At 38.9% G+C, this 15,535-nt stretch overlaps 1 protein-coding gene across 3 annotated transcripts in view; it reads right to left on the reverse strand.

Moving 5' to 3' along the window:
- Nucleotides 1-768: 768 nt before the first annotated feature.
- The window catches only part of FGF13 (fibroblast growth factor 13), a 514,186-nt gene continuing 499,419 nt past the window's right edge, over nucleotides 769-15,535 (reverse strand). For all 3 annotated transcript variants that reach the window (XM_028522509.2, XM_028522511.2, XM_028522510.2), the window contains 2 exons: nucleotides 3,468-3,666; nucleotides 769-2,165 (listed from right to left, as the gene is read on the reverse strand). In XM_028522509.2, the coding sequence (XP_028378310.1) occupies nucleotides 2,029-2,165; nucleotides 3,468-3,666 (336 nt within the window). In that variant the 3' untranslated portion in view covers nucleotides 769-2,028. The remainder of the gene's footprint in view (nucleotides 2,166-3,467; nucleotides 3,667-15,535) is intronic.

Raw genomic sequence — 15,535 nt, forward strand, 5'->3', positions numbered from 1 at the left:
TGGGGGGTGTGAATGCATCTAATTCTGGTATGTCGTACAAGGACACCTGAGTCCAAGCTAGGGTGGCAGCCATACTTCATGCAGGTAGACTTTAAAGATCAGGTCAGATGACATCTTAAGATGCAATCACAAGGCGACTGACTGCACTGGGCTGGGCTAGGAGCTCCTGCTGAATGTGGCCGAAACATTTTAGAAATGGGCAGCCTCCCCTCTGTACAAAAGCACGCTGATTGGGGCCCCAGTAAATGTATTTGATGGATGCTCTAAAAAGAAACATTCAATTACGTTTTACCTGTTCCTCCACTTTTACTTTCATATATCAACTACTCTGAAGCATGCAATGCCAGGCAATGGCAGCTTTGGGGAGCTAGTGAAAAGGTCAACAATCTTAAAAATGTTTGTATTTTCCTTCAGCTCTCAGAAGTGGAAAGGACCTTAGATGTTTAGTCTTGTGTCTTCTCTTTACCTAAAAAACCAAGCAAAAGAAAGGGGAAATAGTGTGAACACCAGAAAGAATACTAGAACATGGGTCTCTTTTGTATAATTCCATCACTGAATGAAAGTGAGAACTCTTTGTTCCAATATGAAGTACAAGTACAGTAACTAGTACAATATACACACTTTAAAGAGTTTTCATGCTAATATGAGTCTTTAGACTGTAGATTATCTGAGGGCAGTGATCTCACCATGTATAATTCAAGATTTAACTCCAGTTTCTATGACAGGTAATGGTAAGTAACAGAAACTCAATAAAGACATGTTGGAGGATTTTTTTTTCTTTGAATGAATATAAAGAGTTTATTCGGTGCGTATTTGGGTATACAACAACAAATATTAAACAACTTTTTAAATGTTTTTGTGCACAGGACAGAAACTGCCTGTACATGCTATGTCCACTTTTGGAACACAGGTTTTAACAATTATTAATGCACAAAATCTTACATATCATGCAACTCTATGCCAAGATTCCAACTTTCTTCCATGCAACAGATATGAAGATCTAAATGGAAACCTAGCTAAGTCTTAAACACTTTTCCAGAAGCATGTATAAGTATATGTTTTTTAGGGGTAACCAGTCTTAATATTTCCTTGTACACAATATTCACGTGCCAAATACAATGACAAGAGGACTCATACACATACAGATAAGACATTTCTTATTTTAACAACACAAAAGACAACATCACAGTTCCACAATTCCTGTCTTTACACAAGAAGCCACAACAATAGTTTAACATGATAACACAAATGGAATTAAGAGAAATCTACACTTGAGGATAATGATTTTTTTAAAGTGATCTTTACTGACTGGGTTTGACAATACAACTCAATTTATATGCACAAAGTACAGCACAATAACTTGACCAGAATACTACAAATCTAAAAAAAAAAATGTTGGTAAAATCACAAGAACATTGTTACCTTGAGCCTGAGATGCCAATTCAGATCCAACCCTGAATTTGGTTGATTTGGATTAAGTGACACAGAATCAATAGAACCACTGAATTTCAGAAATCAGAAAGTTGGCACTATACCAAAGTAAAGAATACATTTGAATCAAGCGTAGATAGAAAACATTAAGCCAAGAAAACAACACAGTTCACATAATTTTGTTTGCCCCTACAAAACATTTAAGCTGTTAATTTTTTTTGTTTTGTTTTTGAAGAGAGATTGTGGTCTTTTAAATTTTCTTGCTTGGAGGGCAAATTTTTACCAGCGTTAGTGCTGTGAAATGATTGTGGTTTGTCATCCCCAAAGTATAAGTGAGATCATGAGAAAATCGGGCAGTCCTTCTCCCAGATTTAGTTCACCTATAATGCTTGGCATTGCTTTGCACAAGCTCAATCTAAATTATGGGGCATTAGTTTGGATGATAAAGTTTAATGGCAGATAGAATAGTGAATTCTGCCCATTTGTTTGGTAAACGTCACTGACAAATTTGAACTTTTGGGTGAAGGACTGCTAGAAGAATTCAACAGCACCTGGAGGTAAGGTTCTGTTACAGAGCCCTTGTTTTGCCCTCACTGGCTACGTTGATTCATTGTGGCTCATGGATTTGCCTCCGTTTAGCACTCCGGAGACACTTCGGCTCTTGGTTGGGGTTCCGCTTCCAGATCGGGAGAACTCCGTGAGATCGTGAAGTGACGGCTCCTTGTACATGGCCACTGAAAAGCACAGAAAGGTGGTGTGTCAAAGACCTTTGAATGGGCACACTGCACTGGTGCTCGACTTTTCTTCTGGTTACTAAGCTTCCATGCTTTAAGCCAAACATGAAAAATTACACTTTTAAGAACTCAGTAGGAAGTGAACTATATGAGATTAAACAAAATCTACTCTTGGTGAAGTTGTGTGTAAAGAATTCTAATGCTTAATTTCCATCATTTGTGGTTATGTGTATGAGAGGATTGATGAAAAAAATGCATTTAATAAAACCCTTAGAAGTTTAAATGATCTAGAACATGCTGTGCAAGCCAAATATTAAAATTTAAATCATTTAAAAATACTGATTTCTATGGTGCTTTAAAATGAAACTCCCAAAGTGTCTAAATTAGTACAATACTTAGTGCAGGAAATGGTAAATATCATTATTGTTATGCTGTAAATAACAGTACTAGCTTATGTTTATGGAGCACTAACAATATACTAGATACTGTTCTAAGTGCTTCACATTCATTATCTCTTTTAATGCATATAAGAATCCTCTGAAGAACCTACTCTTATCCATACTTTACAGACAAGGAGCTTGAGGCACACACATGTAGCTAGTCTTCCCAAGACCATCCGGTTAGTAAAGGATAAAGCTGGAATTTGAATCCAAGTAGTATGGCTCCAGAAAATGTGCTGTGGAGCAGGCAGTATGCTAACTGACTGGGCAGTCTGCCTTACTCAACCCCCTGTCTGACCTCAGGCCAGTAACCTCTTGGAGGTCTTGCTCTGCTTTGCCTGCTTTTTCTATTCCTTTTCTACCATGTCTCATTACTTCTAACACATTACTATGTTCTGCAGCCCATTCCAATTGTTCACCCTTTCTAATTTGCTAGCAATCTGCTAAAATGATTGGAAAATAAAACCACAAATGAAAAATTTTGGGACTATATTGTTACAGAGTTTCCAAGGATTTTTCCAATAACTGTTAAGTGTACATACATTTAAGCATCTGTTTTTCTCCCCAGGGACCATATTTTGGCTTAATTTGGGGTTCTTGGCTGTCGTGAGTTAGCAATTAAACTACTTTTTATATAAATATAGTGTTATATATGTAAAATGGAAATATACTATGGAAAAATTAAAATTAGGAGATTAGATGGTATTGTTGGTGTGTTAATGTTTTTAAGTATTTAAAATATTACTAAATTTTGTATAAAATGCCTTAATGGAGAAGAATTATGTTCCATTTTCAAATGTGTAAGAAAAGACTGACTTAAGTGCATACTCATTTACTCCACAGCCTATAATATGCAGCTTACCTTTCAGTGGTTTGGGCAGAAAGTGGGCTGCAGGCTTGTTCTTCTTCACATGGTTCCCTTTCATGATCTCTCCTTCTTTGTTCAGACCCAGATACCATCCTCGGCCTGACTGCTGCTGACGGTATATCATTGATGAATATGTCACGTAATAATTCTCGAACACAGATTCTTTGAATTTGCACTCAGGTGTGAAATGTTCCTACAAGAAAAGTAAATAAACTAAAGCTCAATACTTATAGCAATAGGTTTCATGGAGAACCATGTGGTATTACCCCATGGAAGGTCAGGACATACTTTTTTAAGCTTTTATGACCAGTGCTCTAGTTTAATAGCATAAACTATTATCATTGGAAAACAAGAATATGTATAACATTTGGTCTGATGCTTTAGAAAAAGCACTAAGTGCAAGTGTTATTAGTCAATGATTAACTCTCTTTGTAATAAGGTTATGGGGAAATTAGGACCAGCCACATAAATGTAATGTACTAGACAAATTCAAGAGCCAAGGATCAAAATACAAGCCTAAATATGTCACATGGAGCTTTGTTCCATTTGGGATTCAATATGAGGAAATAAACATTCAGTTCTTGTACTTAATTTTCATAGATTCTCCAGTTACTATAAACTATAATTTTCAACTGCCCAAGGCTGAAATCTGTGTTACAATTCTAGCTGCCTATATTTCTTAAGGATGCTACAAACAAAGACTCCCATTTAGTTTTAGGTAAACCAAATTGATTTTTAGATCACTGAACCTTGACTTAAAGAAATATTCCTCCTCACCCCCATCCTTGCTTTACAGTAACATTTACAAGCAAATCAATACAGAAGCAAGGAATTTACAGTAATTCCACAAGCAGACATGACAGAGCAGCCCAGGGGACGTTCAACCCTGGAATGTGATATTCTACCACATGCTTGGCCATGTTTTCTTTGGACTTGCTCACACAAATGAAGGGTTCCTGAACCAACCATTTTACAAACAAAGAGAGAAACAGAAAACCTTCTTTCAAGTTTTGTGTATGTGTGTGTATGCAATAAACAGCTATTAAAAAGGCCATTTGTAAGCAAAATGAAGTGAACAGCAAATTTCATTTTTAATGTTCTTTTTAAAAAGATTTAATTTATTTTTAGACAGAGAGGAAGGGAGGGAGAAATAGAGGGAGAGAAACATCAATGTGTAGTTGCCTCTCATATGCCCCCTACTGGTGACCTGGCCTGCAACCCAGGCATGTGCTCTGACTAGGAATCGAACCAGGGACCCTTTGGTTTTCAGGCTGGCACTCAATCCACTGAGCAACACCAGTCGGAGTAAATGAATAGCAAATTTTAATCCTTATGTAATCCACAGAGTAGCAAAGTGTCCATTTGGGGTGGAAGATAATGAAGAAAATGCTGACTGAGCTACATGTGACAATGGCATCAAGGAAGCCTTTAGATTTTTGCTCATTTGCTGAGATGTTATCAGGAATGTCTTTTGATAAAACCCTAAAATAAACTACCTTGTAAAAATACTGCAAGCTTTTTGAATACCTATGTTTTTTAGTAATGCCTCCATGACACTACCTGCCTTCACTTTCATATGAGATATCATTCTAAGCAATGTACACTACCTCAGCAACAGGATCTAAAGCACTATCTGAGTCAGTGAAGCAAAGAGGGGCAGAGTCCTCTAATTGAGGCTGCCTTTCTCTGAAAGTTAAACAATTGAACTTTTCTCCCCCCTCAGAACCCACAAAACCTAACTCATTCAGTAATCTATGGAGCGCAAAGACTAGAGTGAGGTTTTGGGTTTATTTGTGCCTGGGGCAAACTTGATAGATCCTCAGTAGATTCATAAAAATTCAACCTACCCCAGAAGAAACATATTTCCAAGAAAACTATCATGTGATAGGAACCAAAATATTCTACTGACAGGCTGTGAAAACTCCTCTTTGTAGGACTTAATTCTGATTGGGGGACCAGGGAGTGCTGGGCTTTACAGAGAGGGTGCTATTGCAACTGAGCCTTGAAGGATGGGTAGAGGTTCAAAACCGAAAAAGGAAAAGAATATTTGAAGCACAGAGCCATAGTTCCTCTAACCTCCACTTCTGGGTCCCCTATCTCAGTAATTAGAGTCTACCATTCTGGCAAATGCTCACACTTCAAACTTCGGGAGACCTTGATGTTCTTCTACAGGCTCTCCAGTCCATGATTTTGACTTCTATTCCCACTGCCACTGCTATAGTTTGTGTCCTTATTACCTCTTCACTGGCCTGCTGTAAAGATTTCCTAACTGGCCTCTTCCCTATTGCTAAGAGATTTCACTCCTAACATAAAGCTCCCTTCCCCTGGACCTTTTCATGGTTTCACCATGCCTCTAGTAAAAATCTCAACTTGATGTTGTATTTAAAGTTTTCCACAATTCAGTCACCACATTGCCTTCCATCTCAACCTCTACCACAGAATTGTGTCTTTGTGTCTTTCCAGATGTCACTCATTTCCTTGGTTTTGAGTGCCATTCTTCTGTCTGTCTACCTACTGGCTTTTCCCTCATCCCTCAAGGCTTTGCTCAAATATGACTACCTCTGGAATTATATCTGATCTGTTCAAGTATGTATTTGTGCTCCCATAAACTCTAGCTAGATCTCCAGCTTGGCCCTGTAGCTCAGGCATGCGCTTGACTGGCTCCAAATGGCAAGGGTCTTGTGTTATTTTTGAATACATCTTCTACCTTCATAAATGACCAGTCATATTGCCTAGCACACAGCAGACCACCTGATTATTGCTCACTAAATTTGAATTTCAGAGATTCAGATTTAAGTACTGCAAATTCCAGGATTCAGAAGTATTAACTAGTAAAAAGTCTGCAGGGAATTTCCCTAATACCATATAATGAAATAAGCTATATGTAGAAAGAAGCTGTCATGGCACATACTGATCCTGTATGCATGACTTAGTATCTGTTATTCGTAACAGAAACAACACAGATACTAGCACCTACAACATTAGGAGGTAAAACGTGGCAATTGTTACTATTGAAAAATGGCAAGGAAGGACTCAATGAACTGCGTGCTCTGTCACATCCTGGCAATCTCTTAGTCATCACCACTAAATCTGGACTAAAAAACTCAGTAGAGAGCAAGAAAAATGAGGCCAAAAAAAGACTGTCAAAGCAACCAAAGGAGTGCTCTGTTCTCTGTGTGACACTGTCATTTTATCCAGTGTTGGAATGAGTAGGCAGAAGAACCTTGATTTTTATGATGTGTAAAAAGGGACATTGCACCCAACATAGGAAAGGTCCCCAAAGAAAAGGGGGTGCAGTTGCATTTGTCTCTGTCTCAGCAGTGATTCGTATGAATAACAGAAATTAGAAATGACCCTAATCAGGGAAGCCTTATTCAGAGATACCAACTAGAAATATGGCAAGGAATTACACTCCTTTGATCAGTCTGGAGATGATTATTAGTGCTCTTGAAGAAGGTACCAAAGTGGCCTTGACACATAGGAGGCACTAATTAGAGGTGGCAAGCACTGTGCTCAGTAACTATGTATTAAATAAATATCTGTTATTGTAATGAATGAGTTAAAAAGATGCCAAGCATTCCCTGAACAGTCACTAAGAAATTACTTTGCATGACTACAAAAGAAAAGGTGCTTTATAACTTCTTATGCATTGATTTCTCCTAAAATTGTTTACATCGTGCATATCTGTATTTTTTCAGAGAAATATCATCTGTTTAGTTCATGAAATAATCAATTTCTATTCCCCTTAAAATTCAAGGTTAGGTCTTTCTCAGTAAATATTGAACCCTCTGTGTGTATGTGTTCAAAGTTTTATTTTTTCTGGGTTATTTATTAAATAATTTCTACTACTTTTAAAATTGAATTTATTGGGGGTGACTGGTTAATAAAATTATACAAGTTTCAGGTATATAATTCTATAATATACCATCTATATATCATATTGTGTGTTCACCACCCCAAGTCAAGTCTCCTTCTATCACCAATTGTCCCCACTCTACCCTCCTCCAACCTCCCCTAAGCCCCCTTTCCCTCTGGTAATCACCATACTGTTGTCTATATCTATAAGTCTGTTTTTGTTTAATCCCTTCACCTTTTTCAACCAGGCCCGTAATCCTCCTCCCCTTTGACAGCTGTCAGTCTGTTCCCTATCTCTATGAGTCTGTTTCTAATATGAGGGGGGACCCTCCCCCCAAAACGGAATTTATTTATAAAAAACTGTGTATTTATTCTTACATATTTAAACTTCAGTCACCTCCATGGTATTTTCCATTTGATGCAATACACCTATTGAGACATTTTTTCCACTACACAAAACAGTTTCTGAACTTGTCAATTTTGACGCCTTTTAGTGCTTCTGCCATTTTTTTTTTTGTTTCACCTCTAACACATTGGCAAAATGTTTTCCTTTCAGGACTTTTTTTCACTGGGGAAACAACAAAAAAAATGCTGGGGGCAAGAATGGGTGAATAGAGAGGGTGGGGCATGGGGATCATGCTGTTTTTGGTCAAATCTGCTGAACACTGCATGCAGTGTGGGCAGGTGCACTCATAAATCACCCATCATGAAATGGGTAACTGCATTAAAAGAGTCTTCAAAAAAAATTCACTGAAGTCAAACACAGCCTCTCACAACAATGATAGCTGGTACACGTATTAATACAGATGGACTCCCAGAACACTCACCTAGTAGGGGAAAAAAAGCCTGTACTGCAAGGAGCCTGTCCTCCAGAAGATAATTCTTGTTGTTGTTGTTGTTGTTGTTGTTGCTGTGTGTGTGTGTGTGTGTGTGTGTGTGTGTATGTCAATCCTCATAAACCAAGTGAAATCATATGGTACTTGTCTTTGTCAGACTGGCTTATTTCACTTAGGATAATACTCTCCATGTCATGAACATTGAAATTTATTTCCAGGAAATCCGTATCAGATAGTTTTAATGATTGTATTTTGGGTGAGGGACCAGGACTTGACCTTTCCAGAATGATCATATCTAGGAGCAAAATCTAACACTTTTATTTTTTTTTAACCAATTTACTTACTATTAAGGGGAGATAGTTATTTGGAGGTTGGAATATCACTAGTGAGAAGAAAACATTTGAAACCTTCAATATCAGGTCAAGAGGACATATTGGAGAATACTTACAGCCACAAATGGTAGTGGTCAGCTGCCCTTTTCAGCACACCTTAGACTTCCACATGGACTTTGGGAGGTAAGTGAAGAAGGTATTAATACAACCAGTAATGTTATTTGCAAATAACTGCCAGATCCAATGGTGTGCCACAAAACATCTTTGTCCCAGAAGAAAAAGCTTTGAGCCTGTGTAAATTGCTATTCTCTGTTAAGGTCAGAAGAAGCAATAGTGGCCTGGGTTGCCTCTGGCAGCAAGGGCAAAGTATGGGGAGGGTGTAATACCTCTCTGGTCTCTAGAACTGGAGCTAGGTCAGAAGAATCATAGGATGTGATGGTGGCCTCCCTGAAGGCAGAGACATGTAGGGTGCATGTCACTCAGCAGGCAAAGTGGAACTACATTCTCAGTAGCCATAATAAAAAAGGTGACGGCTAAAAAATACCAGTATATCATTTATACCACTTCAGTGCTCTAAATACATCTGTAATACCAGAGACACACACAATGACTAGATGCCTTTCTGATTAAGAGAAGTAATTTGGAAAACATAGACTTAATAGCAGGTGTTCCATACTCCCCCCACTACTTTGTCTTTTCAGCTATAGTCCCACTGATAGGCTAGCAATGTTTCACTTGAGTCCGTTATCTCAGTAGGACAGCAAAGTCTGAGGATTGCTATGAAAATTATAAATGTTTCCTTTTAACACATTTCCATCAAAAGAAATACTTTTTCACACAGGCTACACTGATTTCCTTGGATCTCAAGAGAGCAACAGGATCTACTGAGGCTGTCCATACATAAAATGTTGACCACAAGTCTGATATAACAGCATTGTGCCTTAAGTATAGTCTTTTGCATATATTTATGCTATGCCAAGTGCACACATCCTGGTATAGATTAATATTTCTCAATACATTTTGTTTTACTCAGATGTAACATTTTGTAAAGCAGATATCACAGAACAAGAAACAGTTTATAATATGAGTGGGCATTTAAAGAAACTTTAAAAAAATGAACCTACACCCTGGCTGGCGTAGCTCAGTGGATTGAGCACGGGCTGCGAACCAAAGTGTTGCAGGTTCGATTCCCAGTCAGGGTACATGCCTGGGTTGCAGGCCATGACCCCCAGCAACTGCACATTGATGTTTCTCTCTCTCTCTCTCTCTGTATCTCCCTCCCTTCCCTCTCTAAAAATAAAATAAATAAAATCTTTTTAAAAAATGAACCTACTAAAACTTAATTTCCTCTTTTCAGCAGGTTCTAGAAACATGTTACAATTAGTCTTTCTCACCCTTTAAGCCTCTCCCCACCTTCTCTTCCTGTCTTCCAGTCACATTTTCAGTAGCCTGGCAATCCAATTAATGTAACAATTACTGCCAATAGCAAGGGTCACTCTTCTAATTCTTAGCTATGTTCTGATGACAATTAATTTTTGAGATTTAAAGTTAGCAGGTTATTTAAGCTAGCCTGAATTATGTGTATCAATTATCCCCCAGCTCAATGAAAATAATATGCAGATTAAAATTAGATTTTCGATTTTGGTTAAAAAAGAATAGAACCTTAAAAAATAAAGCATACCCACAGGGGTGACACTGTAACTACCTATATTCTCTATATATGCTTCCCCTCTATCAGAGATTTCAAAACCCAAGATTAATTATTATATTCAGGACTTTGATGTTCTCTCCCAGGGTATATTTGATGTGCATGAATTTCATTATTATAAGATCAAAGCCTGGAAAGGGAGAGGTTGGGGGAGAGGGAATCAACCCTCACCCAGTGCACCACAGCTAAACAAAATTATTAGTTCATGATAAACAGAGATGGCTTGTTTATTGTGATATCCTCTGGACTATGGGATACTTAAGGGTAGCTCCTAATATAAGGCCTGGCTTATAGCCAATGATCAATACATATGTGATGGAATAAAGAAATGGCAGAATGAAATATCATAGAAAGGAAGCTTGATGGCTCCCTTGTGCAAATTCAATAGGGGTTAAGGGTGTCACTATATGAATGGGAGGCTGTTTTAGAGTACAGACTGACAAGTTAGAACTTGCCTTTGAGGGTAGAAAGCTATTAAAAGCAGGAAAGCTGCCTACAGAGAAATTAAATTTAAAAAACTGGAGAGGGAGGGAATAATAAAGGTAAAACAGAACTTCAGCTGCAAGAATAAAGAGATTTCCTGTTAACCAAATATAAAACATTGAGCTTATATTGTTGATGTTTGGGTCTGCAAATAGCTAAGCTTTCCAGTTAAATTAATTACTTTGATTTTTGTTAAAAAAGGGGGGTCCTACCAGCCTGATGCCTTTAATGGATGTATTGAATGAGGATCCAATGAGATCATGTATGTGAAAGAAGCTCTGAAATTGTAAAGCTCCAAAGACGTGAAATGTGGAATTCCTTCTGATAATGCATGCTCAGAAAACTAGGGCAAAATAAATAAAGTAATTAATTAGTTCTCTTGTTTTCAATGTTCTTTTTCACTATGGAATCAATGAACAGATAAAGGGTTTGACTATATGTTTTATTAACACAGAAGAATAGAAATTGTGCCAAAAAATTAGGACTGCACATGAATTATACTCTGCATTTAGTGTTCTCCAAGCTTGGTTCTCAGAAAACTGTTTTGCCTCCTTTCATTTTTCATTGCAGCAGTAGGCTGAGAGGCTGACAAAGAATATGCACATGGGACTATTCTTCCTTATATAGTCACAGTGAAATTTCTTGGTAGCAATTTGATATTCCAAGGTATTTCATTGACATTTTTAATTTACCTTATGTTGACTCCACAAAATATGCCAGCACAGTACTGCTTTTTCTCAATTCCCCACAAACAAAGATGAAAAAAAATATTAAGGGATCTTTCAACCAATGGGCTATTTAAAACAGAATCAGGATGCAAACGTGACCATATTTTAGCCCTGGAGCTAATTTAGTTCTTTGTATTGGCTTGTTCTAGATTTCCATATATTTCTGTAAAGCAATCTCGTTCAATGGATTATTCATACTGGCAAATTTTACAAAGAGGTTTGTTTTATAGAACACACTGAAATAAGCTAGAAAAAAGCAGAAGACAAAACAAAAACAATGAATCCCTTACAAAGCCTAAGAGGGATTTTTAAAAATTGTTTTACTGTTGGTCAAGTACAGTTGTCTGCATTTATCCCACTCCACTCCCCCCGACCCCAGCCATCCCCACCTACCTCCCCTGATTCCACCCCCTCTTGATTTTGTCCATGTGTCCCTTATAGTTGTTTCTGAAAACCCTTCCCCCAATTATGCCCTCCTACTTCCCCTCTGGTTACTGTCAGATTGTTCTTTTTTTTTTTTTTCCAACTCAACTGTAAGTTTATTAGAAAGGCCATGAATAGATGAACCCTGAGTTACCAGCTGAGGAAAAAATTTAAAAAAAAAGCCCCTGTCCCTCCTGACCCACCCCAGAAGCCTCCTATGAATTCTGTCCTGTGGCAGACTCCAACAGAAGTAAGCTAAAAAGTGCATTCCAGATCCTCCTCTGCGAGCAGCCCAACTTAACTGCAGGGGACTCAGTGGAGGGGCTGATGTGGATGCTGGTGCCTGGAGCTGGGAGCCATGGGGCCTTGGTCCTCTCCTCTACCAGGAAGTGGTTCCAGACCTCCCAGCAGAACAGTACGGAAAAGGTGTTGACCGGGGATACAGCAAGTTCTGCTAAACAACCAAGGGCTCTGGAAGCTGATGCTGGATTGTCTCAGAGGTGGGTGCAGATGGCTACAGAAGGCCAATCGAGGGGTTCCCAGGACAGGACCCCAAAGCTGCTCTAAGGAGTCTCAGTCACAGAGAGCCCTAGTGGACTCAGTGTCCCTCCTGGGGCTGCACTGGCTACTTCTGCTCCCAGAAAGGCAAATGGATCTTGTAGAAATCCATGGTGGTTGATGTAATTTTTCCTTAAAAAAGGTAAGAGTTTGTACAGTGAATTGATTTCAACCAGCAGAGCCTGAGCTGAGAAGAGTCTGTTCTTGGGAAGAAGGCACTTCTCACACCCTCACTGGGGTGATCTGGGCTGGCTGCTTCCTGGGCCCCTTGGGGCTCTGCTCCCTGTGGCCCTGTGACTCAGGCCTGCTCTCTCCGGGAAGTGTGCCGCCTCTACTGAGCTAGCACTGCCCTGCAAACTGGATGCCCTGGCCTCTCACAGGGTGGTACTGTCAGATTGTTCTTAATTTCAATGTCTCTGCTTATATTTTGCTTAATTGTTTTGTTGATTAGGTTCCTGTTAAAGGTGAGATCATATGGTATTTGTCTTTCACTGTCTGGCTTATTTCACTTAGCATAATGCTTTCCAGTTCTATCCATGCTGTCACAAAGGGTAAAAGTTCTTTCTTTAAGAGGGATTATTTTTGATGTGATATAAAAATTATATGATCCAAAGGCCTCATTTAGCTCCAAACCTGGTCAGGCAAATACATTATGAAATGAAAGTAACTTGCTGAGATTTGTAACAAAGGAGAGGGACAGGCTGTATAAAGGTTGTATATACAACCTTTGGGTTGCTGGCCCAAACAGCATTAGTATGATCTAAACCCTTATAGAACAATACAGACTGTTCAGTCACTCCTATTAGTTGGCAGAAGATGTACTTCATTTTACATAAAATTTTTGTGGAGGGACTGTATGACCATCATTTTATTTTAAAAATCTTTTTTAAAACTACACATTTTTAAAAAATATTTTATTTATTTATTTTTAGAGAGAAGGAAGGGAGGAAGAAAGAGAGGGAGGGAAACATCAATGTGTGCTTGCTTCTCACACGTCCCCAATTGGGGAGCTGGCCCACAATCCAGGCATGTACCCTGACCAGGAATTGAACCGGCACTCAATCCACTGAGCCACACCAGCCAGGGCCCTAATAAGATTTTTAAGTACCCTTGGCTGGTGTAGCTCCATGAACTGAGCGAGGGCCTGTGAACCAAAGGGTCCCTGGTTCGATTCCCAGTCAGGGCACATGCCTGGGTTGCAGGCCAGGTCCTCAGTAGGGGGTGCGTGAGATGCAACCAACTGATGTTTCTCTCTCATATTGGTATGATGTCTCCCTCTTTTTCTCCCTCCTTTACCCTCTCTTGAAAAATAAATAAATAAAATATTTTAAAAAGAGAAGATAAAAAAATAAAATCATAGCAAAGTGGGTGCATAGGATGTTGTAGTACAGGGGTGTCAAACTCATTTTCACCGGGGGCCACACCAGCCTTGCAGTTGCCTTCAAAGGGCTGAATGTAATTTTAGGACTGTATGAATGTAATTACTCCTTAACTAGGGGCAAGGAGCTCAGTGCTGCCGCTGGATAGAAACAAGGTGCCGGGCTAGATGAAACAAGGTGGAGGGCTGGATTCAGCCTGCAGGCCTTGTGTTTGCTACCTGTGTTGTGGTACTTCAGGAAATATTGATTATCAAAATTTTGATTTGTGTTGGATAGTGGTTGTGTTAAATTTGATACAGTCTCTATAGAAGAGAATACAATAACCAGGAGTCTTCTTCAAAGACTTTCAAAAGAGACTTCACATCTTTTCTCCTACACAGGTAAGCAAGCAATGCTAGACAAGAGTGACTGCTCCAAAAGGAAGCCACTAATGTGTGTTTTCCACTGCAAACCATGAACACCTGAGTCTCGCAGGACAAGGCACAAAGGCCTCATCTATAAATGAAGGATGAAAAAGGTGTCGCAGATGGCTATTGGACTGGCACATCACATTACACCTGCAAATTATTTCTGAGGATAGGAGTCATAAAGAGAGTTATCTCTCTATAAAGAGTCCATTGAAAGGAGCTAATGAGAGGATGCTAGGGACAGCCATTTACCATGAGTCTGAATGGGTGAGTCAATTCATTAAATTAAGACTCAAATAGAAGAACCCATTCTAAACTACTACTTAATGAGAGCCTACTGTGTGCCAAGGTAGTGTGGGAGACTCCTTTGACTATGTAATGATCGGATTTAATTATGACAGTAGCTCTCTGTAATAACTTGAGTCGATCTATATCCTTCTGGCCTGAGAGAGTGGAGTCCTCCCACCTCACAAGTGAAGCAACTACAGGAAAGAAATCCTGAACAAATCACTTCTTTATAAACTTAATTGCAAGTGTACCTTTTCACCCAAATAGTCACTATGCAGGTAAAAGATGAGATGTCAATTCTCTTCTAAACATACAGTTCCAACATCTGCTGGAGGTTCAGTTCTTCCTCCTATTTGTGAGTCATGCCTCTTTAAACTCTGAAGAGGTCTTTGCAGACCTGCCTCTTCCAATTTTCAGATTTCTGACCTTGGGCAATTCACCTGTGCTTTGATCCTGTATCCATAATGAATAGCAACACGCAGCACCTAATGGGAGGACTGCAGAGGCCATGGAAAGCAGCTAGCTTAAGTGTAAGTGCTCACTGATGGCGGCATGTCTTCCCTCACTTGAATTTTCAATTCGTGTGAGATCTAAGAAAATGCAGCATTCTCCACCCCCATTCCCAACTTGCAACTGGTATGAAAACTAATGGTGGTCAATGAAAGCAAACGGAGTAGAGAAGCACCTTTCCATTTCTGAGATGGGTTCCTGTTACACATTAACTGTATGTGTAATGACTGTTTCCAGTAGTGATTCCTTTTCAAAGGCAACAATACACGAGTTTTTAATGTGGGGCTTAAAATAGCCTGAGATCCCAAAACCTGAATTACTATAACATGTATTGGAGAACCCACACAACATTAAAGAGATCTGTGAAATAATCCAGTATTAATGAGCCAAATGACATTTCCATGTCTCATTTTAATTACTATGCCACAAAAAAGTACATTATTGTCTCACTTCTTTTGTTCTAAATCACTGTTTTGCTAGTTCTACTTTCATAATGTAGGTTACTAATAACAACAATAATGAAAGTCTAATAGTACTTTATGTCTAAGCAGTGCC

This window comes from Phyllostomus discolor, chromosome X (genome assembly GCF_004126475.2).
Source record: "Phyllostomus discolor isolate MPI-MPIP mPhyDis1 chromosome X, mPhyDis1.pri.v3, whole genome shotgun sequence".
NCBI lineage: Eukaryota > Metazoa > Chordata > Mammalia > Chiroptera > Phyllostomidae > Phyllostomus > Phyllostomus discolor.